At 39.2% G+C, this 27144-nt stretch overlaps 1 protein-coding gene across 1 annotated transcript in view; it reads right to left on the reverse strand.

The window, feature by feature from the left end:
• The window catches only part of LOC126471510 (uncharacterized), a 189170-nt gene that overhangs the window by 27990 nt on the left and 134036 nt on the right, over nucleotides 1-27144 (reverse strand). The window contains exon 6 of the mRNA XM_050099731.1: nucleotides 23000-23085. Within this exon, the coding sequence (XP_049955688.1) occupies nucleotides 23059-23085 (27 nt within the window). The 3' untranslated portion in view covers nucleotides 23000-23058. The remainder of the gene's footprint in view (nucleotides 1-22999; nucleotides 23086-27144) is intronic.

Genomic DNA, 27144 nt, shown 5'->3' on the forward strand with positions numbered 1-27144 from the left:
ACTTTAGACAAATAACTGGGAGAATCTCAAGGAGCTCTAGAAAGGGAAGACCCTGCACAGAACAGATGTTTATTAGAAAATTGATAATTCTCCACAGACTGTTAATCACCAAACCAATAATAGTATCATGTATTGGTTTCAAGAAAACATTTGATTTGGTAGGCAGAGAAATTATGGGTAAAATCATCAAAGAATTTTGTGTTAAAGCAAACATAATCCTCAAAACACTAGCAAATAGGAAGACTGAAGCTAAATTTATGGGAGAAGTATCTCAACCATTTGAAATAAAAACTGGTGTTAGACAAGGGGACAGTTTATCACCTTTACTGTAACACTACATTCTAAAAAAAAATAGAAAGTTATTGGAATTTGGAGAAAAAAAAATCACAAAATTGAACCAATAATTTTAGGACAAAAAACAAATGGAATTAAGGTAAACTACCTGGCTTCTACAGATGATTCTGATATACTTTCAAAAAATCTGACAGACAGTTATTAAAAGAAATCTTTTGGAAGAAATAGCAAAGAGAGCTGGTCCCAAAATTTCAGCCGAAAAAACAACATTGATGACAATTTCAAACAATGCATCAACATTCTTAGAAAAACAAAAATGTAAAATAGCATTAGTAAGTAAATTTAAATATATTGGACAAACTGTACAACAAAATGGACTAGAAGAATTAACAGTAGATGCAAGAGTCAGCAAACTGGAGAGAGCAAATCGTTTGACAAAGGATATTTACAACAAGAAATGTACAACTAAAAAAAACAAATTTAAACACTATCCCACAGTGGTATGACCAGGATGTTTACATGGATGAGGATGCCTAATGATGAACTATAAGCTGGACAGAACAGAGGTTCCTCAAAGGAGCATTATTAGAAAATAATGGTTGCAATACAAGCTACAGATGGCTGGAAAATGAGAAGTAATGAGGAGATCTACAAAAATTTTGAGAAAATATCAGAAGTAATGGCTAAAAGAAGATTAATCTTTTTTTAGAGACCTCTACTGAATGAGTAGTTCTGGAAGAAGGAATCAATGATAGCATGGATTACAGAAATAAGAAAGAAACAACATCAAACAATCAGAAATAATAGAAAGAAACCTTTTTACAGATAAAATACTGAATTTAAAAGGATCATCACCTCTCCAAGATCAAAATTAATTTCATCCCTCTCAATAAGACTGTGAAAACCGGAAATAAATTTCATAAATATGATATTGCGAAGCTCAAAATCAATCAAAACGTATTGGAACAATGCCACCAGTAACTGACAGTTGAATCCCATAAATGGGCAGACATTGCCTCCATGATCCAACAAGCAGCTAATACTACAATCCTGACAGCTAAAAAGAGGAATCATACATGGTGGAATGAGGTTTGTGGTGAGGTGGTGGCCCAAACAGCAAGTGCATGGAAATAGTGGAACTCTACCAGGAGACTTGCTTTTGATGTATTCCATGAAGTTCAAAAATATGCAGCCAGAACTCTACGAAGGGCTAAGAAACTGCATGAGAAACAGCAGTTAGAACAGATCGATCAGCGTTTCCAGAAAAAGAATGTCAGAGACTTCTATCAGACGTTCAAATCGAATTTGAAAGGATACCAAGTCCCTAGTTTTTGTTTTAGAGACGAAAATGGAAAGCTCAGTGTTGTGTACATAGTTCCGCGTATTCAGTGCGTACACAAATTTCCCACTAGAGTGTGCCCCGCTAAGCACAACAGCGCAGACGCAACACTCGTCCATCTCCGCACTACAAGATGGCGCTGCCATAGAGACAGACCAAATTCTGCTTCCGCCGATTCGCGTATTAATATGTAACGCAGCCAATGAGATTGCTGCTAACATAGAACACTTTCTCCTCGCGCATCACACTCGCGCAGTGATACATGAACGTGCAAGGTATTATAACGAGTGTAAAGACCTTCGATCAGTCAGTCTGCATTTGTTTGCACCACTCTGCATTAGTCTGTACCAGTCTGCATTAGTCTGTACCAGTCTGCATGAGTTCTACAATTGTCTGTGCCAGTCCATAGTCAAGATCCAGTCTGCACCTAATAAGATTACCATATTCCTGTACATAGCCATGAAGATAAATGTATAGACAATTTTGTCAAGTATCCGAGATATATGTGAGAATAAGATTAATGTATCAATACCAAAGGAACTTCAGATTGTCAATTGTAAATAACATCCAGAACCAAGTTAAGTAATTTTTATATTTGTTATTATTTTAATAAATGTGTGGGAAAATTAATCAAGTTCTGTTTAAAGTTGGTCACCGTCAATCTGCTACTCGAAGCGTGCAAGTGGCATTTCTATCGTCTGACCTAATGGCAGAAGATAAACATGCCATGATAAGACCATGAGACATATTGCTGACACTCGCTTACTTCATTAGAGCAACAAGTCAAATAATCTAATGGTGTGTGTACTGAAGGTCTTACAGTATGCACACCACACTCGGAATGACCAACAAAGAGAACTGCAAGATAATGTCTCGTTACTTTGAAAACCTACTTAATTGTGATGAACCGAAAGAAAGATTCCCTGTATGTGCCCCAATCCACAAACTACCCCTCATCTCCATCTAGTAAAGAGGAGACCAAAGAGATCATCAACAACTTTAAGAATAATAAGGCAGCTGGAGAGGATTCAATAGTGGTGGAACTACTGAAGCTGGCAAATAATGAAACTCTAGATATACTAGTCCAACTTTTTGAGGAGATCTGGAGAGCTGGGATGATACCAACTGAATGGCAATCAGCTTTAATCCATCGTATACACAAAAAAGGTGATAAATAGAATGTCAATAACTATAAGGGTACCTCATTAGTATCTGTTCCATATAAGATTCTCTCCAAAGTGATACAGAATAGAATAGAAGATCATTGTAACCAACTGATTGGGGACTATCAAGCTGGTTTCCCAAAGGGCGATTCTTGCGCAGAACAGATCTTTAACCTGAAGAACATCATCAGGTACAAAAAAAATTGGAAAAATAACTATGTCATGTTTGTTGATTTTTAGAAAGTATATGACTCCATCGACTGACAGGCATTAATGAATATTTTGGAAAAGTTTGGGGTGGATAATACATCAAGAAAGCTGATCAAACAAACTCTTACTAACACAGTGTCAAAAATTAAATTTATGGGTGAGGTATCTGAACCCTTTACAATCAGAACAGACATAAGACGAGGAGATGGACTATCCCTCTCCTTTTCAATTGTGTCTTGGAAAAGGTCATTCAAGAGTGGAGAAAGTTATTAGCCCAAGGAGAAACAAATGAAGAGTGGTTCAGACTTGGTCCTAAGAACAAAGGGGTGTGCATTGACTGCTTAGATTTTGCGGCTGACCTGGCCATTTTTGCTAACAACATAGAGTCAGCAGTCAACAAGATAAATAGGCTGTCAGAAATTGCTGAAAAAAGTTAGACTCCAGATCTCTATTCAAAAGACAAAATATATGACAAAGATCTGTGATGGACCTGAATGGATGATAACCAACCTGGAAAAAATCGGATGAGTTAAGAATTTCAGGTATCTCGGTGAAGACATCCACCAGGAGAATGGATTAAAAGAAGAAGCAATTGTCGGGATGAGGAAGTTAGACCAAGCATACCGACTGACAAAGAATACTTATAACAAAAAGTCTATGAGTATATGGGCCAAGTTCCAACATTATAATACAGTTGTAAAACCTGAGGGCTTATAAGAATCCAAAACTTTTACGACGAATAGACAAGGTCAAGCTGAGCGGCTGGAAAAGCGTGAGTGTAGGATATTAAGGAAAATCCTAAGGTAATAGATGGGTCGATGGACAATGGCGAATGAGAGCAAATGAGGACTCGTGCAGCAAGACAGAACCTATCACAGCATCCATTACGAAGAAATGATTGTTGTTTTATGGTCATCTCATGAAAATGGACGGTGATCGACTAACAAAAAGAATATGGAGTTTCATCCTATCTAAGAAAACGAGGCTGAGATGGTTCAAAGAATGTGAAAAAGATCTTAAGCAGATTGGTATCTCAGAGAGAAATTCCTGAAAGGAACAAATTTAGAAGATTGGTGACCAACTGCCAAGGTTTTAACATGGCATCAACATCCGAAAGACAGTGAGGACCATTATCTGAAGAGCATAAAAAGGCACTTCTTGGAGGGGCTCAGAAGATACTGGCAGGAAGTCACAGCTGGAGCAAGAACAAGACCTGGACACTAGAGTGAAGTCGGTTGTTACCACGCAGTCCGTAGAGACTCACCTCGATAAAATAAATAAATAAATAAAAATAAAAGGCTTTCAATGCAGAAGAAATAGGGGATTGAGAACAACACGAATAGAATAAAGGGGGAAAAACATGAGGAGGAGATGGACGAGTACTGGAAAAACAGGAGACGACAAGGGAAGAAGAAGAAGTGAAGTTATTACATGACGAGAGATGGTGATTGGATTTGATTTGATTCAGTTTTCATTACATACACCGAAAAAATGAGATGATTCTCGAGGATGTGGAACATGTCAGAATGTATAACACAAAACATTTTAATATAATGAATACTACCCTGATCATTTGTCACGAGATTGTCAAAATAGGTGAATACAATACAATAAACTGGAAAAGCTAATATTTACAGAATTAATACGCTGTCAGAATGAAACATTGTTATGCACTATTAATAAATTTATCATACACAAAATACCTAATATTGACTGTTGCAACCAAGTGCTGTCAAAACTTAAATCTAACATATTTTTACTTAAGCTGGCCTAACAGTCTCTGTTAGGATATTCATCTATACAGTAGAAGGCATTGCCTATCAAAAAGTCATTCAAACTCTGTTTAAACTGTGCTTTATCTGAAACCAAGTTTTTAATGGTTGCTGGTAATTTATTGAAAATGTGTGTTCCTGAATATTGGACCCCCTTTTGGACCAACATAAGTGATTTTAGGTCTTTATGTAGATTTTTCTTATTCCTAGTATTGATAATATGTATTGAGCTATTTGTTGGAAATATAGATATATAACTTGCAACAAATTTCATTAAGGAGTAAGTATACTGAGAAGCAATGGTTGGAATTCAAAGTTCCTCGAATAGGTTCTACACGATGTTCTTCAAAGACTGGTCCCAGGTACTCCATTGCACCATTCACCGAACCTGATAACCCCGAGCCGTCAGTAACAAAAATTAAGTCTTGCTTAAGAGATTTACAACACTACATGCACTTGTTACCAAAGTCTCATTTACTTTTAGAGCTATCTGTTCCACTTCCTTTTTGGCCCCACTTCTCTCTGTCTTCACTATATCCCATACAGTTCTTATTTTGTTGCCCGATACAATTATCTTTTTCTCTTAATAAAGCTACTTTGATTTCTGGATTACTTGATTCAATATTTTGCAGTATTCTTTGTAATGCATTACAATTCTAATATCACAAATGTTCCTAGATAGTAGATACAGTCTCCTTTTTGCCCCACATGATATCTTTATTCCTTGTGTAATCCATGGTTTATCTTTTGACTTCTGTGTGATCTGAGTTACCTTTAGGGGAAAACAATTTTCAAAAGAGGAGGTAACTTTATTAATAAATGCTTTGTATTTTCCATTTGAGTCAGGTAAATATCTCTCCAGTTCATGTCTTTGAGCAATTTCCTGGATTCCTCAATTTCTGGCTTATTCATTATCCTCCTGTACGCAGATTTAATATTTTTTTATCCTGACAAGTTTCAACATTTAACACAAGATGCTGCATGTCGTGATCAGATAGTCCATTTACTATTGGTTTTGTGATATGATGTTTTTCCCCTAGATTTGTTCATAAAGATATTATCAATAGCAGTCTCAGAGCATTTACATATCCTAGCTGCAAAGTTCACAATAGGAACTAAATTGAATGATAGTGTTAAAAACACCAGCAACCACTATTTCCCCTTCTTTTGTTTTTTACACAAGCTATTCCTTTCGCTTTGTGAAATGAAGCACTGCCTAGTTCCAAAACACAGGACTACTATGACAAGGTGAAATGTTCTCAGAGTGCTACATGTATGATAGTAAATGTAATCAGCACTATAGTTGTTTGCTGAGTAGTTATGCTGTGTGTGTTTCATTCAATCAGATGAAATGGAATAAAATCATCAATTTATTTATTTGGGCTCTTTATCACCAAGATACATTCAATGTTGGTTGAGGTTTATCTTTTGAATTCACTCCAGTGTAGGTTGTCAAAATTTTATCAGTTGTCAAAGTACTTGTAACACAGTTTCCGAATTTACTGCCATCCAGGAAAGTATCGCACTCAAATTATTCTCAGAGACTGAGAGCTGGCTGAAACTGAGAGTAGAAAGATCTGACATATTTAGTGATTAATGGAATATATATCAGAAAGGCAGGTTAGACACTGTAGGAGAGGGAGTGTCCATTGTCTCTATTGAGGTCAAAGCTGATTGTGACAGTGAAGTTATCTGGTTGCGTATAACAAGTCTATGTGAAATCACGTTAATTAATGGATAATCAGCCACCCAGTTCTGCTATGACAGTTTTGGAGCCATTCACAGAAAGTCTACATACAGTAGCATGTAAATACCTAGATCATGCAATACTAGTTGTAGGTGAATTTAGCCTACTGAGTATAGATGGTAGCCTATGGCTTCATTGCAGAGGGTGCAGTCAATCTTGTGAAGCACCTTTGAATGTGGTTTTCGAAAATTGTCTTGAGCACCTAGTTTGGCACACCACATGCAATGGAAATATCTTAGACCTTGTAGTTACAAACAGGCCAGATATCATCAATGACTTCTGCATAGAGATGGGGATTAATAATCATGATAACATCATAACAACTAAGGTTTCAAAAATTAATAAATCAGTCAAGAAGGCTAGGAAAATGTTCATGCCAGAAAGAGCATATAAGCAGATGTTAGCATCTTACTTAGACAGAACTGACATCACTTAGTTCCATTAAGATGGATGTAGAGAGATTATGGTCAAAGCTTAAACAGATCGTGAATTGCACTCTCAACAAGTCTGTACCTAGTAAACAAATTAAGGATGCAAAAGAGCCACTGCGGTTTAACAATGAAATTTGGAAATTACTGAGGAAGGAAAAGCTACTGCACTCTTGGTTCAAAAGAGAATGCCAAATGGCAACAAGGAAAGGTTACTACCACTGCCATACCTCAGCAAAAGATCTGGCTGAGAAGCAGGGGAAATTATTGTCCTATGTTTATTTATTTATTTATTTATTTTATTTATTTATTTATTTATTCATCCGTAGACAACTTGTGTTGTATGGATGTCGTCAACTGTATACATGGAATGAGTATATACATAATAGTACTTCTGGTAGCACATATTTCTATGGTGCAACTTAATCGTTTGTACACAAAACAAATACAGACCAATCTTAGTTACAAATAAATATAAATTTACAAATGTATTCTTGCAGATTACACAAAACAAATACATACCAATCTTAATTAAACATAAATATAAAGTTACAAAGGTACTCTTGCATGAATTGAGGTGAACACATGTCATTTACAGTATTCTTTGACAGTATAATAACATTTATCTGCTAAATAATTTTTTGCAGCTTTCCTAAAGGCATGTATTCCAGTTTCAGCTTTGATCTCCTCTGGAAGTCTATTATACATTTTTAATCCATTAAATAATAAACTATTTTGGGTTTTTGTTTTGTTTTTTCGTATGAGATGCAAATGGTGGCAGGATCTAGTCCAGTGTTGGTGTATAGATCTGTTTTGTGTGTACTGGTCAAAGTGTTTCTTTATATATATCACAGTCTGAAAGATGTATTCACATGGTACTGTCAAGATTCCCATGGTTTTGAATAAATCAGTACAGTGAGCTCTCTTGCTGCTTTTTGTTATTATTCGTACTGCCCTCTTTTGGAGCTTGAAAATTGCTTGTATGTTCTGCACATTTGTACCCCAGAAGGTTATGCCATAACTAATTATTGAATGCACATATGCAAAGTATGTCGTCTTAGCACATGAACTATTACATACTGACATAATTATCCGGAGTGCATAGCAAGCAGTAGCAATTTTCTTTTCTAGTGCTGCAATATGGTCAGTCCAGTTAAGCTGTGAGTCAACATGCATTCCTAGGAATTTTGTGTTTGTGTCACAATCTATAAGTTCATCTTTAACTCTTAGGCCTATGTTATTATGTTTTTTATTTATGTGGAAATTAATACTGTTTGTTTTTTTAATATTGAGGGTTAATTTGTTGCTTACTACCCACTTGCATACATGATCGAGAGTTTCTTCAGCTTTGTCTCTCAATTTGTCTGGTGACTTGTCACTGATAAGGATACTGCTATCATCTGCAAATAGTATTGCTTCCCCGTATTTGACACTCTGGGGAAAATCATTGATATATATTAGGAAGAGTATTGGCCCTAACACACTTCCCTGAGGGACTCCTATGTTAATATGTTCTGGTTTGGAAATGTGTTTTGTCAATCTGCTGAACTTCGTTTGTGAGATCTCTACACACTGTACCCGATTTTCCAAGTATGATTGAAACCAATTATTTACTGTTCCCCTTATTCCTAGTGCCTCCATTTTGTTTAGTAGTATTTTGTGGTCTACCGTGTCAAATGCTTTGCTAAGGTCAAGGAATATGCCTGTTACATGTTCACCTTCGTCAAGTGCTTCTAAGACAAAATTTGTGAAGTGAGCTACTGCTGTACCTGTGCTTCTTCCTGGCCTGAAACCAAACTGTTCTTTACACAGTAGGTTGTACTTGTTTAGGAAATCCATTAGTCTCTTTTTCATTATATTTTCTATTACCTTGGAAAAGGATGAGAGTAATGAGATGGGCCTATAGTTTTCTATATTTTCTGGATCGCCTTTCTTAAATAGAGGCAGGACTTTTGCACATTTTAAGTATTCTGGGAAGCAGCCTGCAGTGAAAGATTCATTTATGATGTGTGCCAAAGGATGTTGTATGCTGTCAATGCAGTCCTTCAGTAAGCACACTGGCACTTCATCTAAACCTGCTGATGTTTTATTCTTTAGATTCTTCACAACCATCCTTACTTCTTCTGTAGAAGTCGGTAACAGTAACATTGAGTTATCCATATAGTTCAATTTTTGTTCAGGCTGTTTTTTGCCAAACTTTTGCTGTAGCTTGGTAGCAACACTGCTGAAGTACTCATTTACAGTATTTACTAGTGTATTCGGGTTATGTATAATAGCACCATTATGTTTAATTTGAATGTTTACTGTTTTTAATTTATTACTGTTTGTTTCCTGTTTGGTAACAGTCCAGGCTGCTTTAATTTTATTTTCTGCCTTTTCTATAATACTGTCATTGTGGGCTTTTTTTGCATCTCGTAATACTCTTCTGTATATTCTTTTGTATGTGTGGTAGTAGTTTAGGAAACCAGGATCACTAAGTGAGTCAAAGGTTTCCATCAAGTCACTTGACCAGTCTGGTGTGGCAGTAGGAGATAAATGTTTTAAATTTTGCATTTAAGAAATCATTCATGCAAGAGAGTCATATAAACATACCGTCATTTGACAATAGCACAAAGACACCTAACAACAATCACCACAAGAGGCCAGCGCTAGCACAAGTTGTTCACATGATATTCGTTGGACTGTTGCCTGTAAACCCGTGCCATGTCAGTGCTCTTGGAAGAGAGCTGTGGCAGTGACACGGCTCTGTTGTTGTTCCTGTGCAGTGATCTGCAAAGACGCGACGGTACGGGACGGGGGGGTCGGGTCGAGATCCAAGCAGTGATTAAATACTTCATAAAGAAAGGTATGAAAGCGAAGGACATTCATGTCGATTTCCAGAATACACCAGGGGACTCTGCTCCTTTGTCTTCAACTGTTGCCAAGTGGATAAATGAATTTAAATTTGGTCAGGAGAGCTTAGATGATGAACATCCATGAATAGGTCAGCCAAGATGTGTCACTACTCTAGAAATCATTGCAAAAGTGCGCATAATGATCAAGGAGGATCACCAATTTAGAGTGCATGAAATTGCTCACGCTTGCCAGATGTCATCTGAAAGGTATTCACAAGATGGGTGCCGCGACTCTTGACGCTGTGTCAAAAACGCATTAGAATGGACATATCACAACAATGTTTGGCCTGTTTTAGGAGAAACAAACAAGATCTTTTGTGCTGGTTTGTGACCACAAGGAAACTTTGGTTTACTACTATACCCCAGAGACAAAGCAACAATCAAGGCAGTGGAAACATGCTGAATCTCCACCGCCAAACTCCTTCAGCGGGGAAGGACATGGCGACAGTGTTCTGGCATGCGCCACCAAATTCCTTCAGCGGGGAAGAGCATGGCATCAGTGTTCTGGGATGAGAAGGGGATTCTGTTTGTACATTATCTCCCCACTGGGCAAACAATTACTGGAGAATACTATGCTAACCTTCTGGACAAATTGCAACAAATGATATGCGAAAAAGGCCAGGTTTAATAAGGAAGAAAGTCATCTAGCATCAAGCAAATGCACGCTCGCATGCATGTACCATCGCCATGGTAAAATTACACAAACTAAGGTATGAATTGTTGCCACACGTGCCTCTTCCCTAAACTGAAAATTTTTCTTTGTGGATGAAGATTCACTTAAATGAAGAATTGATAGCCTGAGTTGACAACTATTTTATAGGCCTGGAGGAAAATCATTGTCGAGATGGGATCAAGGTATTGGAACACTGTTGGACCAAGTGAATTAATCTACAAGCAGGGTACACTGAAAAACAAAAAAGTTTCAGTGACATAAGTACTTTTTTTCTATTCTGTTTCAAGAACTTTTCAAACCACCCTCATAAGCATCCCTGACGCCTGAAATAATTAAAAACAAATAAGTCGCCAGTTGCAGATGGAATCTCAATTTGGTTTTACAAAGAGTGCTATATGGCACTGGACCCTTACTTAGCTTGTATTTATTGTGAATCTCTCACCCAGAAGAAAGACCTAAGCAACTGGGGAAAAAAATACAGAGGCGTCTCCTGTATATACGAAGGGCGAAAGAACAGACCCGCGAAATTACAGACCAATACCCGTAACATCAGTTTGCTGCAGAATTCTTGAACATATTCTGGGTTTGAATCTAATCAGTTTCATAGAGACCAATAAGTTTATGTCCACAAATCAGTACAAAGCATCGCTCATGGGCAACTCAGCATGCCCTTTTGTCATACAACGTCTGTTCAAAAAATTCCAGAACTTTGTCCAAAAAATTTTCTATGCTTATCTTTTAATTACTATGGACTGTCTCCTTCGAAATACTCTCCTCCACAATTGATACACTGCTCCCAATATCATTTCCACTTCCAGGAGCAGTCTTGACACACCTCTTGCTGGGTCGCATAAAGTGCCGTCTGCGAATTTTCTTTTATCTCATCTACCATTGCAAAACTTCATCCTTTTCAACTTTGGAAATAAAAAGAAGTCTGCAGGGGTGATACTATTCTCGCAAGGAACATCTCATTCTCATTTGTGAGATCCAAAAAGTTTTTTTGGTCTTGACTCATGAGCCGTGGAATGAACTTGGCGGCAACACAATGCATTCCAAGATGCTGTGTCATTTCATAACATGATCCAATTGAAATGTTACATTCTTCTACAATCTCTCAGACAGTGAATCTTCGACTGCCACACACAATTTCTTTGACGTTCCTGTCACAAGTGTCATCAGGGGACATCTAAGAGAGTCCTGAACAAGGAACATTTTTGACTTTTGTAAAGCCATTTTAAAACGTGTGAATAATACATAACACTAAGTATGGCTTAAGCACTCATCGCTATAGGCTCCCTGCATCATTTGGTGTGTCTGTGTAAAGGTTTTCTTGAGCTTCACGCAAAATTTAATGCAGATGCCTTACTCCTCTAACTTTGTCATCACAAAATTCACAAACCCAGATTCCATATTTCTTGATTTCCGAGAAGCATTTGACATAGTGCCTCACTGCAGACTTTTAACAAAGGTACAAGCACATGGAATAGGTTCCCAGACATGTGAGTGGCTCAAGGACTTCTGAAGTAATAGAACCCACTACATTATCCTGACGGTGAGTGTCCATCAGTGACTAGGGTATCATTAGGATCATTCCAGGGATGTGTGATAGGAGCGCTATTACTCATATTTTCTATGTGCATAACTGATCTGATGGACAAAGTGGACAGTAATCTGTGGTTGTTTGCTGATGATGTTGTGGTGTATGGAAGGTGTCATCGTTGAGTGATTTAGGAGGATAAAAGATGACTTGGGCAAAGTTCCCAGTTGGTGTGATAAATGACAGCCAACCCTAAATGTAGAAAAATATAAGTTACTGCAGATGAGTTGGAAAAACTAATCCATAATGCCAGAATCCAGCATTAGTAGTGTCATGAAAGAAGTCACATTGTTTCAATATCTGGACATAACGTTGCAATGTGATATGAAATGGAACAAACTTGTGAGGGTCATGGTAGGGAGGGCGAATAATCATCTTTCATTTGTTGGGTGGATTTTAATACAGTGTGGCTCAGCTGTGATGGACATCACATATAGGATGCTAGTGTCTGGGATCCACAAGGGGTCGAATTAAAGCAGACATTGAGGTAATTCAGAGGCAGGATACTAGATTTGTTAACAGTAGGTTGAAACAACAACATACAAGTATTATGGAGATGTTTCTGGAACTAAAATGGGAATCCCTGGAGGGATTTTGAGGAACACTGTGCTGACTGCAGAACAATTCTGTTTGCACCAACATACATTATGTGTAAGGACCACGAAGATAAGAGACGACAAATTAGGACTCATAGAGAGGCATATAGACATTCACTTTTTCCTCACTCGATTGGCAGATGGAATGGGAAAGGAACTGACTACAGTTGAAATAAAATTACTTGATAGTTGGCACTTCAAATGCCAATAAGAGTAGTCAGCGTCACACTTGAACTGTCTGCTGTTGCCAAACTCCACCAGAATTGGCCAGTCACTTCCAATTCCTGGTTCAGCATTCTTTCTTGATGTATTTGTATCCCGAATTACGAGCCCGACACTTTTATTATGTATTTCATGACACGCGATAGCTACACCAAAAACAACACACATTAACAATGCTAATGAAAGACACTCATTTCATTCATAGCACTAACCAAACACTACCGAATAACTCAGCACAAGGTGTAATTCAGTATCATACATATAGTTATCATATTCACAGAGATCATCTTACATTAGATAAGCTTTTCACTACACTGTGTGAAACTGAAATTTTTAAGGTTGCAATTCATAGTTGCAACTGGGTCACTACATTCACATATATAAATACTTCATGCAGTGCTGTGGCATAGCACAATGGTTGGCAGATTAATCTAATGTGTAACATGTCGTAGGTTTGAATCTCATCAATGTAGCAAAATTTTTATTTCTAAATCCAACCAAAAGAGTGTGATTATTATTTTCATTCAATTAATTGGTTTAAATGTATTTTTTTATTTTTAATACTTTGCTGCATCATTTTTCATCATTGTTTTGACTGTTCTATTTGGTCTTATTTTTCTTCCTGTCATTATTTCTTCATTTGGAATCTGCCTCAGTCATCTATAATCCACGAACAAGTGCCCACATGGACTGTTCACTGTTTTCTAACATGGCAGCATGTGCAGCTAGAATAAGGATAGTTACAGGTAACAAATCACATGGAGAAATTTCAATTTGCTTTCAGCCCTGAAATTGAGTTTTTGTTGTCTTGAGTTTACCCTTAAGCGTTAGCTTTAATCGCCATGAACAAAGCGATCATGATATTAGTACTGCTGCAGACTGTTGACCACAATTTTCTCGGCTGGGTTAGGACACAAGTTTACCGTCAGGGATACAAAACGGGTCGTCTGCCCCAGTTCAGTCACTGATCACATTAAATCAATAGTCGACAGAGTATCCAACATTTCTGACATACCTTGCACCAGCCACTAGAAAAATTGCTCTGTGTTAAACGTTTAACATAATTTGTGAAGTGAGCCGCTTGTTTGTTCTCACCTGTAACCAAACGGTTGCTGGTAGCCAATGTGGCAACATTGTTGCAGCAAGTGATTGATGTCAACTATCAAGTAATTTTATTCAGACTATTGTAGTGAGACAGTGTACCTTCTGCCATGCACCATATGGTGGCTAGTGGAGTATGTATGTAGATGTGGAATCAGTCTTTCCTTCTCATCCCATCTGGAAAGTTCTCCCTGATCAGCAGTTCTGGGTAACTTTCTCAAAATCTACCCTTTTTCCTAGACCTATCCTTCACCCCTCTTCCTTCCACTTCAACCCTTCTGCCTGAAGAATGAGCTACTGGCTCTGAAAGCTTGCCTAATTATAATCTTCTTTTATGTGTGTGTTCTGCCGCCACTTAGCGAGTCGATTGTTTATCTATCCAATTCAATTATCATGTAATCAAAAGCTGCATTTAACACACCAAGTCTCTTTTACCAATCACTTTTAATATGTCCTACAGAATGTACTGTCTATCCTGTCCTTTTTTGAGATTACTGTTTTGTTGTACTTTTCTACAGGCATCATCTTACTTATTAGGAGTCAGTTCCTTCATGTTGTTGTTGTTGTGGTCTTCAGTCCTGAGACTGGTTTGATGCAGCTCTCCATGCTACTCTATCCTGTGTAAGCTTCTTCATCTCCCAGTACCTACTGCAACCTACATCCTTCTGAATCTGCTTAGTGTATTCATCTCTTGGTCTCCCTCTACGATTTTTACCCTCCACGCTGCCCTCCAATGCTAAATTTGTGATCCCTTGATGCCTCAAAACATGTCCTACCAACCGATCTCTTCTTCTAGTCAAGTTGTAGAGCTGCATGTACTCGGGAAAAATTACGGCTGTAGTTTCCCCTTGCTTTCAGCCGTTCGCAGTACCAGCACAGCAAGGCCGTTTTGGTTAATGTTACAAGGCCAGATCAGTCAATCATCCAGACTGTTGCCCCTGCAACTACTGAAAAGGCTGCTGCCCCTCTTCAGGAACCACATGTTTGTCTGGCCTCTCAACAGATACCCCTCCGTTGTGGTTGGACCTACGGTATGGCCATCTGTATCGCTGAGGCACACAAGCCTCCCCACCAATGGCAAGGTCCATGGTTCATGGGGGGAGTTCCTTCATAGTCAACAGTTAAGGAATGGGTGGCTGAATTCATATGTAGCATATGTCTCTGTAAGATGACTCATGAACAACTTCCTAGAATTACAATCAAATATGAAAATGCTGAGAAAGAACACAGTGTGATATTGCAAGATCAGTAATTAAAAAGATGTGCAAAACAGTTGATGCCGTGGCCGTACCAGAAAGTGAGTGGCATGTCTGTTGAAGCCTGACTACAACCTAATGTGAAAAACAATTTGGGACAATCTGACACACAACTGATTCTATGCACCAATCTGTTCCCTTGGATGAGAGATGACCGAAATGAAACAGCAGTTGCACAAAAATAGCCAAGGTGACTTCATCGGAGAGAAAGAGTGGTCATTGTTTTCTAGGATGCAAAAGGGATTTGTATTTTAGATAAGCTTGCAAGACTGAAACAATACCTCACAAATACTATGCAAGTATTCTGACTCAACTGGATGAAAAAATATGGAGCCAAGACCCAGGGGGAAAAAAAAAGTTTATCGTCAGTGAAATGCATATGGTCACAAAGGCACTTTCACAATAGGAAAACTGGGAGTTTCAAGTGTGAAGTCTTCAAATATCTATTCCATTCTCCAATTTTTTCACATTCTGACTTTAGCTTCTTCTTCTTTTCTTTTTGTATGAATGATTCGCTTAAGACTACATGCGTCACAGCTCAAAACCGTTTTGTGAGTCAACAACTGGATATGTTTTCACTGCTCTGTCTCTTGTAACTCCGTTGGACATGGAGGTAGCAAATGAGGATGTAGGATGTCCATGACATACTGCTGTGCTGTCAGAGTGACCTGAAGTCATATCCGATGCTGCCCCATACGCCCTCTCCCTATGTCGTTGTCATACTCACTGACAACTGTCATCGCGGGTCTTGCAGAATGTGACTCACTGCTGATCACATGACAGGTGCAGGTGTGAAAGTGTTACTATGTGCTCGGTGTACATTACAGCAATTCTCCCATGGGCTCGTCAGACACGGTAAACTGGAAGCTTCCTGACAAGCACACCGCCCTTACGTTCCCAAGCAGTCCAACATGGGGCCACTACCACATCTGAATGTCTCACAAATCTGCATATTGCATAATTCAATCAGCCTGGCAAATGGAGACACACAACTAGGCCCCTTCGAATTTTGTTACGTGCTGATAATGCTGTCTCACAGAAGTACAGGGCATCTGTATCCTTCACAGGGATCACTCAACATCTTACACTCTTCACATCTCTTATAGCTCCTACCATTCTTGGTAACAATCCGAGACACAAACAAAGCTAATGCAATCCGGTGGCCTTTGTATCCATTTCAGAGAGTTGCGACTCTCATAATTTACCACTGGTATGCACACTCGAGAAACTACGTTGCTTCAGGGAGCTTCCCTTTTTTTTCTTCAAGCAGTTTAGTTCTTTGAATCCATTTTTCTTGTAGCTCAGAATAATTATTTTATTGTGTAGCAAACTTACAGACTAGCATTCTGGTCTGAGCTGTCGGAGTTGGCGGTCATGTGTGTGTGAGGTGTGCTTGCTTGTGTGAATGAATGGTGTGTATTTCTATTTCTTTTTCTGATGAAGGTTGTGACCAAAAGCTTATGTGTAAGTGTCTTAACTGTGCCTGTCTGCATTTTAACGTGCCATCTTTATGGTAATTAGCACTCTATCTTTTCCTACACTGCTGATATTCCAACCTGGAGTTTCCATTGTTTGAACTTACGGTCTACTGTTTTATGTTGCAGTGCACTTCTACAAGTGTAATACACAAATGTTGCCTTAGGAAAGAGTCACAATAACATCCATGTCTACCGTTTGCTATTTTTTACGAAATAGCATGTCACACTCGAAATTTAACTTAGCCAATGAAATAAGTTTGAAGATTTATTGTGTGTAAAAGACACGAGGGCCCACTGTGTGGGAAATGTGGGAAGTTCTGTGCAGAGACGGAGTTACCCACAGACGTGGTAAGTCTGGGGAGCTATACGGGTGTTAAAACATCGCCACCTGCTGGGATGAGGGGCCACTTACTCTGTGGTGGCGCTGTGCCAGCAACGAGCTCGACCCATTGATTAGCACCACAGATGACAATGAGCAACCAGCTGCTTCTCTGTGCAGAGATATAAAATTTATCGATTTTGGACATCGGGTGACAATCTGTCACATGGAGAACAATGTTTACTCTGGCAATTTTAACACTAATCTAGTGTTCTGCAACATATTAATGTGAAATGTTGTCTATGATGTTGAAGAGTGTAAGTTAAACTGATATCTGAGAATTTGTTGTTTTTGTGGCATTATCTGGAAAATGACCTCTCTTGCAGCTCCAAGCATAAATGTCAAGTGAAGAAGAATAATTAGCACAGCACACTGGAACTGAGTAGGGATCCGGTTTACTGCGCGGCCACTAAATTAGCATATCATGAGTACACCAGAAGAGACGCTGTACACACTTGCATATACTACATACACAAGTACAAGCATCGATCAAGCTACTGCGAAACTGCACTTTGTGTGACTCATCACTACATCAGAATACTGTAAATGTGGTGATTCCAATTTCTTAAGGTCTCTTCCTGTTTGTTTTCATCAGTAGGATCTTATTTTTCAAGTATGTGGGAATCCAATGAGCTGCCTGTTTGGATACATTCTTTCTGTATGTCCCACAAGTTGGATTCCTTGGAGACACATTGTAACAAGAGCTTTTAGGAATTTACCTGGAGATTTCACACTGGGTTCAGTGTGATGTATCCCATCCTTTATTCTTGGACCTAATGTTTTTACTACAATTTTACATTCTTCTAATTCAGTTTGCTGTTTTCATGTCTTGTGTTGGACAAAGAGTCTCTCCCATGCATAAAGAAATACTAATTTGATCACTGTTGTACAATGTTAGATTTTAGAGTTCCAGGAAAAATACTTTTAGTTAACTGAGAGACAGTTTGTACTTTCTGAAGTCTGGATTCTATGGCCTTCTTTTCATTATGATGTTCAGTGGTCTTTTTCACCAAATTATTTAAACTATTTAAGACCGAATACTATGTCATTGCCTATATAAGTTCACCCAGTGCCATTTTGGTATCAGTCAATAATTTTTTCTCCAGGTGAAATTAGTAGTCCAATTTTCCTAGCTTGCTCCCTTAATATTTCAAATTGCTTTAGCACATCAGTGATGTTTTTGTCAATTAGTATTATGTCATCGGTATAGGTTACACAATATAATTCTATCTTTAAGTTTACGTTCTAGTCAGTGTAATAGTGCACCTGCTCTTCTCCATTATCTTACAAATTTTCTTAGGGGCATAGTTGAATAGCAATGTGATATGCCATCCCATTTTCATATTCTTATGTCTGTCTTAAATTACACTGCTTGAAAAAAAGTGAGACACTCAGAAGATGGGGAGAAAACAAATTGAAACGTAGCTAATTTAGAGGGTATGTGATGTTATTTCAGTGATAACAAAACAGAGTCAAATCTACACAGAACTTATCAGTTTGAGCCCACTTATCAATACAGCAATGCACCCTGTCTGGCCTGGACAGTGCGTGAGGATGTCGTAAAGCTGCTGCATACCCTCCTGAGAAAGGTTATCCACAACTGTTGTAACTGGACATTGCAATCATGGATACAGGCAGTGGGATGGAGTTGACGTCCATGTTAGTCCCATAATGTTCTATCGGGGACAGATATGGGGATTTTGCTGGCCACAGGAGTATATCAACATCACACAGACCATTTAAAGAGACACATACTACATGTGGACAAGCAGTGGCCTGTTGAAAAATAGCACCACAATACTATTACACACTGTTGTACCATTAGAGTTCCCTCGGCCATTACAAGCCATGACCTGAAGTCATACCCAATGGCTCCCCACACCATGGGACTCCTTTGTGACCCCCCCCCCAAAAAAGTGGAAGAATGGGACCTCTCCCCATCTCCCCGGGTCACTGTCAAACTTCTCCACGATAGTCATTTGGAGCAGTGCAGGACTGGGACTCATCAGTGAACATAATGTGACGCCATTCATTAGCAGTCCGTACTTCTTGATCATGGCACCACTTCACATGCAGTCATTTGCTTGGGTGTTAATGGCAGCCTATGCACAGGACGGCAATTCCATAGTCTGGCTGCTCCTAGCTGTATGACACAGCATGTTGCAAGGAGTCTATTACAGTGAACTCCTGTTTATCCGAAATGATCAGGACGGTGGCTGGTTCCAATAACGAAAATTCCAGATAAATCAAAGTCTCCCTGTTTTCACATGCGAACACTCCAAATTGCGTCAATATTGCAAAATACGATCGTAAAACGTGCGTAGGGTATGTAAAACATTACTGATATGGTTGCAAATAACCCTGCACTTTTTTACTGAAAAAATTGTGTTGACATGTTAAAAAGGCACCAAACTATGATTGAAAACTCAAAGTTTTTAAATGCTGTATAACAAAGCTCGTTTATTTTGCATTCTTACAGAAAAAAATCTCCCTTATTTGGCAGCAGGAAAAAACAGGAGTTTTAATTTTATTACCTACTCTTTTGAATAAAAAATAAACTACTGAACAAAATTATGAAACAAATCTAGAGATTACTCAAAGGAACGAAAAGTCTGTCCAGAGGAACTTTCAAGAAAAGTAAAAAAAAAAAAAAAAAAACTTTTTAAGTTATGGACATAGAAGTTCTAGGATGCTTCATTAGAGTTTATTTTTTGGTAACGAAGTCATGAATGTCTTTTTTTCTTTTGTTTTTTTGCTTGAGAAACTATTGCTGCAACAATACATCTCCAACGTTGAAATCAAACTATTTCAGGATAAATCGTCTCCTCCTGTTGGCTGATGTACTCCAGGGCAGTTTGGATCACTTCATAACAGAATGTGTGAGGAATATTTTTCTCTGATTCATCATCAGAAACATAGTCTTCTAACGCTTTATGATCGGTCACAATTTGGACGATTTCATCCTCAGTCACATGAAAAAATGCCATTTTCTATCCACTCTTCAATGTCTTCGAAGTGTGTGTCTTTACAACCAGCTTCTCCCGTAAATTCACCAAAATTATGTCAGCTTGAGTTTTGGTGTTGCCTCCTCCTTCTCACCACTTAGGTTGCCTTACGATCTAAGAGTTTTTTCCAAGACCTAACAAGAGGAACTGGAGGAATTAGATTCCAAGCTTCAGCAATCAATGAATGACACTTAAAACATCGATTTTTTTAAGAACTTCCACAAAATCATCTGCAGCATCAATCACATCTATTAAGTATTCCAGCATCTTGTGTCTGTAATGTTTTTCCATCGCCTCAAGAATACCTTGGTCCATCGGTTGACATAGAGATGTGACATTTTGTGGGAGAAATACAACTTTGATATCCCCATCTTGCAGATCACCTGGGTGAGAAGGAGCATTGTCCACAAGAAGTAGCGCTTTTCAAGGAAGTCCTTTTCCTTCCATGTAATTTACTACACCTGGAACAAACTCTGCCTGGAACCACTCTCTGAAGATGGCACTGTTCATACATGCCATAAGACTGATTCGTGTACCTCAGTGGCAAAGCTGGTTGGTTGGTGTCTAAATGCTCTTGGTGTTTTGGATTTGCCAATTAAAGTAAGACACAGTTTATGATTGTCAGTGGCATTACTGCAAGCAAGGACAGTAAATCTTTCTTTGATTTTTTTGTATCCGGAAGCCATTTCTTCTTCTTTAGAGGCAAGGGTTTTCGTTGGCAGCATTTTGTAATTCAACCCAGTTTCATCACATTTGTAAAGTTGATTGCCAGTATAACCTCCTTTGTCAATGATTGTGTGCAGTTTCTTCTTAAAATCAGCATAGCAGCTTCATCCCCAGATAATGATTTGGCACTGATGGCAATTTCATGGATGCCATGCTGCTTCTTGAAACGATCCTGCCGGCCATTACTTCCGAGGAATTCTTGCTTCTTTCCTTCTATCAGCTCATTAGCTCATTTTGACAAATTAGAGGACCTGAAACTGACACACCTTTGGCTCTTATTTATTCGTGCCACAAAAATAATGCCTCTTCTAACTGAGGATGTGCACCTTTTCTCATTGTTTTTCAAGATTTCACTGCACTGCCCAATGCTTGGATGGAACAAAATTTTTCAATTCCTGATCGATTTGTCTTCCGATCAGTAATTGTACTCCTACTCTGCAGCAACTTTTGTGGGTGGCTCACCAGCATCAATTCTCTGCAAAGTGTGAAGCTCTTTTTCCAACAAGATCACATTCATTTTATGTTTCGTGCCCGTAGTCACATTCAGTGTTCTTTTTACAGACACTCGACTGAGTCCTTTATGGTTTTTGGCCCCTTTTATCTCTGGACACTTTAAGGCACATAGTGGGAGCACAAAACCTCAAATCAGAAACACACAGATGCACAACTTGACAACACTCGAGATGCACTAGACAAACTTTTGATTTTTGAAACCAGGCTGTGGCAGCCATCAAATGAAAGCATTCGATACATCTATGCCATTTCCTCTGTTCTACCCAAGCCCACGTGGCAACACAACAGGGTGTTGTACATTCACTGTTAAACACTCAGTTTTGATGTACCGACAACAAGTGGAAAGTGTTAGGCGGCGCACTCTAATTGTCGGTTTCGACAGGGCTACGTTGTGCTGCATAGAACAATACTGTATGTACTGTACTTCCAAGGAGTTCCAATAGATGGCAGTGGCATGAAACCATGCAATATGAATAAGAAACACACTAGAGCTTCAACCAACACATGCACGAATTGACGATACTTGGACTTTTGACACGCACCAGTGCACTGATTAGCAGTGGATTGCCAAAAAACACCAGCAAATGCTTGGCTCCAGGTGCACGCAAATTGAAACTTGTCAAGTGTCAATCTAGCTAGCCAAAAGTGTAGCTGCACGAGAGTTTACTGTACTTGTTCTCAGATGGCAGTCACAGACGTGAACAGGTTACAATGTACTCAGTACACTACACAGTGATGCTCCCTTGTAGTGGTCTGATGTAGTCAACTGGAAGATTGATGATGAGTATGCCCTTACTTTCCAACATCAGGCCACTGTCAGATCCAAATACTCCAAAAATACAGATGTTGCAAGGTTTAACCAGGCGACCAAATAGACATCCACAATGGGGTTTCTTTCAAACTCTCATCAGATAATGCTGTCTCACACCAATATGCAGCACCTTCATATCCTCCAGAGTGATGATTCAACATCTGACGCTATTCACATCCCTTATATACCACATGATGCTTGCTAAACAGCAATAAAAACAAAGAACACTAATGAATAATGAAGGAAAAGACGGACTGTTACTTACCATAAAGAAGATACCTTAGGCTGCAGATGGGAAGAATTAAAAGACACTTACATAAAGCTTTCAGCCACAGCCTTCATCAGTAAGTAGTAATCTGTCTTTTCCAACATTGTTGATATTCCTACTGGAGTTTCCATTGTTTCAAGGACACTGATGCTTTTCTGTGAGTGTTTCCTTTATAATGTTTTCTGCATTTTAGCTTTTTTTAAAAAAAGAAAAAAAAGAAAGAAAGAAAGAAAAAAAAAAGATTTGTTGCTGGAAAACTTCTGAAGTCCAATAAAGGAGTTACAACAGCCATATATGGTTATCTGGTGGACCTTGCAGAACCAAATTCTAGGGCTGAAATATACTGTTGACCAATGGGCATCAATCAGAATGAATACTAAATAAAAAATTAAATCCAAGTTTACACAAAAAACACAGGTTCTATCACTGTTGCTTTTCGTTCTATTTTGCTCTTATGTTTGCTATGACTTGTTAAGCAGAAATTTTCTTTCTATGTATAGAGTTACATTTGCTGTTATGTATCTTACCTCCATGTTGTTTCTTCTTTCTTCTCACTGCTGCCCCAATCATGGCAAGCAAGTCATCCTCACTGCATTTGCTTCGTATTGCATCTCTGAAACAACAGTTAAAACACCCGTTAAACAGTACCAGGCAATTACCACACAGTGAAATGTTGGTACACTAAAAAGAAAGAAAAACTTTGCAGAAATCTTCAACAGTAATCTTGTAGTCTGCAGTAGGCAACAGCAGGATAACAAACCCACTGGACAAGAATGGGAAAGTCATGATAGAAGTTACTTTTATTTTTATAAATAAACAGGTATCTTACACAAATGCTCAAGAGTACACATAGGATCTCGGGCTGAAGAGGTGGAGCAGAAACTGACATTAGTTTTGTTGAAGAGGGAGTACTGGAACACAGCACAATTTCTTGCAAAATGAAGCCAAATTTATTGATAAACTCTTAATTAATTGCCAAGCTCACTAATGTGACCATTTTACAATAGGTACTTACTGCTTGGAGTATATGTGACTTTTCAGGCTTGCCTGATAGATCTGTTGCAAAAACACTTTGGGTTCCCCACCAGATAACATTATGCAAGTCCCTCCCTCAATATTTCAGTGACACAACGTTTTGGCATCTTCAGGTGGTGGTGATTTCCACCATCACAACTGCAAGATGCAACTGGCAATTTCCACGTGACAGCTTTGAAATTTATCATGTGGATGACTATGACCATCATATTTAGAATTCAGAGGATTTCATAGAATACCTGAAGATGCTTAAACTAGAACTTTCAGATCTTTTAGTTAGCTCAAATGTTATACCATTACTTACAAAAGTGCCCCTGCAGCCCTCATTAGAGGTTATTAGCAGCAAGTTTGAGAAAGAAATTGTGGTGCTGTTTAAACATGTGCATACCTCATCCTATTTCTTATGTAACACCAACTACTTTGATCAAGTGGACAGTGTTCCCATGGGAGATCCTCTATTTCCCTTAGTAAATATCCAACATTCCTCCTTCTGGCAGAATGCTGAAGAAACATTTGTGGTGTGGCCCACATAATACAGACACTACCTATGTTCCTGCAGCATTTGCACTCGGTCCATCTGAATATTCAGTTCACCGTGGAAGTACAAAAAGATAGCAGCTTACCATTCCTGGATGTCACGGTTAGAAGAAAAGCTGACATAACACTGGGGCTTAGTCTCTACTGCAAACTGATACACGCAGAGTTATATTTGCGGTCCAAAAGTTGCCGTCACCCTGCACAATGTGGTAGTGTCTTACACTCCCTGGCACATAGAGCACACGTGATCTCAGATACTGACAGTCTGCCTGGTGAACTGTAACACCTAAGAACAGTGTTCCAGCAGAATGTTTATTCTTGTAAACAGATTTGCAATGTGTTCTGAGCAAAGCAAGTTCAGTGTAGGGATGTAAATGAAGATACTTAGACAAGCACCGCAAATGGCTTTCTTGCCATATTTCAGTGGCATGTTTTCAAAATTGAAAGAATCGCTAAGAGAAACAGAATCAAGTGTGTTTTTCGTCTACCAGCAAAACTAAGGAATTGTTTGTGTTCAGTTAAAGACAATCTTGACCTTAGAAAACACAGATCATATATAAGATCTGATGCCATTATGGGAAACCTTATATAGGGCAGACACCTCACATTGTGCAAGAACACTGTGTTCAACAGCGCTGACAAAAATGCCACCCAGTAAATCAGTGGTAGCAGAGCACTGCCTGAATACAGGGCACCACACGTTTCCCAAGAGCACTGAAATTTTATCCTCAGCATCATCACTCTAGGATTGTGCTTTTAAGAATGAGGCATGTAGCCATACGGTGGGCAATCTTACCAACAGGAATATGGAATTTTGACTAAGCACTGCCCAGAATCCAGCAATGACTGCCATGAAATTAAAACAGTAGAAACCAGATCCTCCGATGTATGACCTGATGCAGCACCTTGCAGAGAGTTAATTCAGCTTTTAACCACACGAGTGTCCAGAAGTGCAGTCATTGCCCACAACACATAAGCAGAAGGCTACTATGAATGGCATTTCCATCCAACTGGGAGTGCCTGTCCACACATTCGTACTCCTGCTTCTAGCCTGACAAATTTCAATTCTGCTGTGCGAATATCACCAGCCACATCTTGCAGCAGTGATGACAGGACCCACCACTACCTGAAGATGACGAACAGTTGTGTTGGTGAAATATTGTGAGGCTTGCACAAAGTTATTCAGTGGCAAATCTGAGAAGATTTGTATACATTATTTTTCTGTGAGAGGCCGAGAGGCTCAACCACTGCAAGCATGGCAAGGTACATCATCTGGTGACATTTGTCATTCGCTTCTGACACATTTCCCAACATTTGTATCGTATCCAACATTTGTGATCCCATGTGTCTTGTATTAAATTACTTGTCTCAGGGTCATCTACAGTGCTTTGGAGGTTTTTAAATGTTAATACGCATCACCCTGTCTGTGTGTGTGTGTTTGTGTGTGTGTGTGTGTTTATATATATGAAACAAATACTAACAAAGAGATAGAGGGCCTGGCCAGTACTTACCTCAGCTCAGTACAGCCGGTAGATACACAAAACAGAACAGAAAATTGACGTATCCTAGCTTTCAGAACTTCGTTCCTTCATCAGGGAGGAGAGAGGGGAAGAAAGGGGAAGAAGGGAAAGTGGATTCAGTTATTGACAACCCAGGTTATGAAGCAACAGGGGAAAGGTAAACAGGGAGGGTAGCAAAGATGGAGGCATGGATGTCAGAGGGAAGCCAAAGATATTCTACTGTAATTACTGTGCCAGCTTCAAACCAAGGAGGATGAATACAGAAGTAAAGAGGTACATAGTATAAAGATAAACGCAACTATGTAGGATGAAAAGATGAGTGAATGGCTAAAGAGGAAAGGGAAAGAGGAGAAGACTAAAGAGTAAATGAGAGTGAGATTGGTTAACATAGGTTCAGTCCAGGAGGATGGCGGGATGAAAGGATGTGTTGGAGTGCAAGTTCCCATCTCCGCAGTTCCGAGGTACTGGTGTTGGGTGGGAGAAGCCAAATGGCACATATGGTGTAGCAGGTTCCTAGGTCCCTAGAATTATGCTGGAGGGCATGCTCCGCTACTGGGTATTGGACATCTCCTAGGTGGACAGTTCGTCTGTGCCCATTCATGCGCTCAGCCAGTTTAGTTGTCGTCATACCAATGTAAAAGGCTGTGCAGTGCAGGCATGTCAGCTGATAAATGACGTGTTGTCTCACATGTGGCCCTGCCTTGAGTTGTGTATGTTATACCAGTAGCGGGGCTGGAGTAGTTGGTTGTGGGGGGATGCATGGGGCAGGTTTTGCATCGGGGTCGGTTACAGGGGTAGGAACCGCTGGGTAGAGAAGGTGGTCTGGGAATATTGTAGGGTTTGACAAGGATGTTACGGAGGTTAGGGGGTCGGCAAAAGGCAACTCTGGGTGGTGTGGGGAGAATATTGTCAAGGGATGATCTCATTTCAGGGCTTGACTTGAGAAAGTCATATCCCTGGCAGAGTAATTAGTTGATGTATTCAAGACCAGGATAATATTGGGTGACAAGGGGGATGCTTCTGTGTGGTCTGGGGGTAGTAACATTGTTGTTGGGTGGGGAGGAATGTATTGCTTGGGAGATCTGTTTGTGGACAAGGTCTGCAGGATAGTTGTGGGAGAGGAAAGCACTGATATATAATATAATACAGGGAAACATTCCAAATGGGAAAAATATATCTAAAAACAAAGATGATGTAACTTACCAAACGAAAGCGTTGGTATGTTGATAGACACACAAACAAACACACACACAAAATTCAAGCTTTTGCAACCCACAGTTGCTTCATCAGGAAAGAGGGAAGGAGAGGGAAAGACGAAAGGATGTGGGTTTTAAGGGAGAGGGTAAGGAGTCATTCCAATCCTGGAAGTGGAAAGACTTACCTTAGGGGGGAAAAAGGACAGGTATACACTCGCGCACACACACACACACACACACACACACACACACACACACACACACACACACACATAAATCCATCCGCACATATACAGACACAAGCAGGGTATATGTATAAATCCATCCGCACATATACAGACACAAGCAGGGTATATGTGCGGATGGATATGTGTGTATGTGTGT

Source organism: Schistocerca serialis, chromosome 3 (assembly GCF_023864345.2).
Source record: "Schistocerca serialis cubense isolate TAMUIC-IGC-003099 chromosome 3, iqSchSeri2.2, whole genome shotgun sequence".
Classification (NCBI taxonomy): Eukaryota; Metazoa; Arthropoda; class Insecta; order Orthoptera; family Acrididae; genus Schistocerca; species Schistocerca serialis.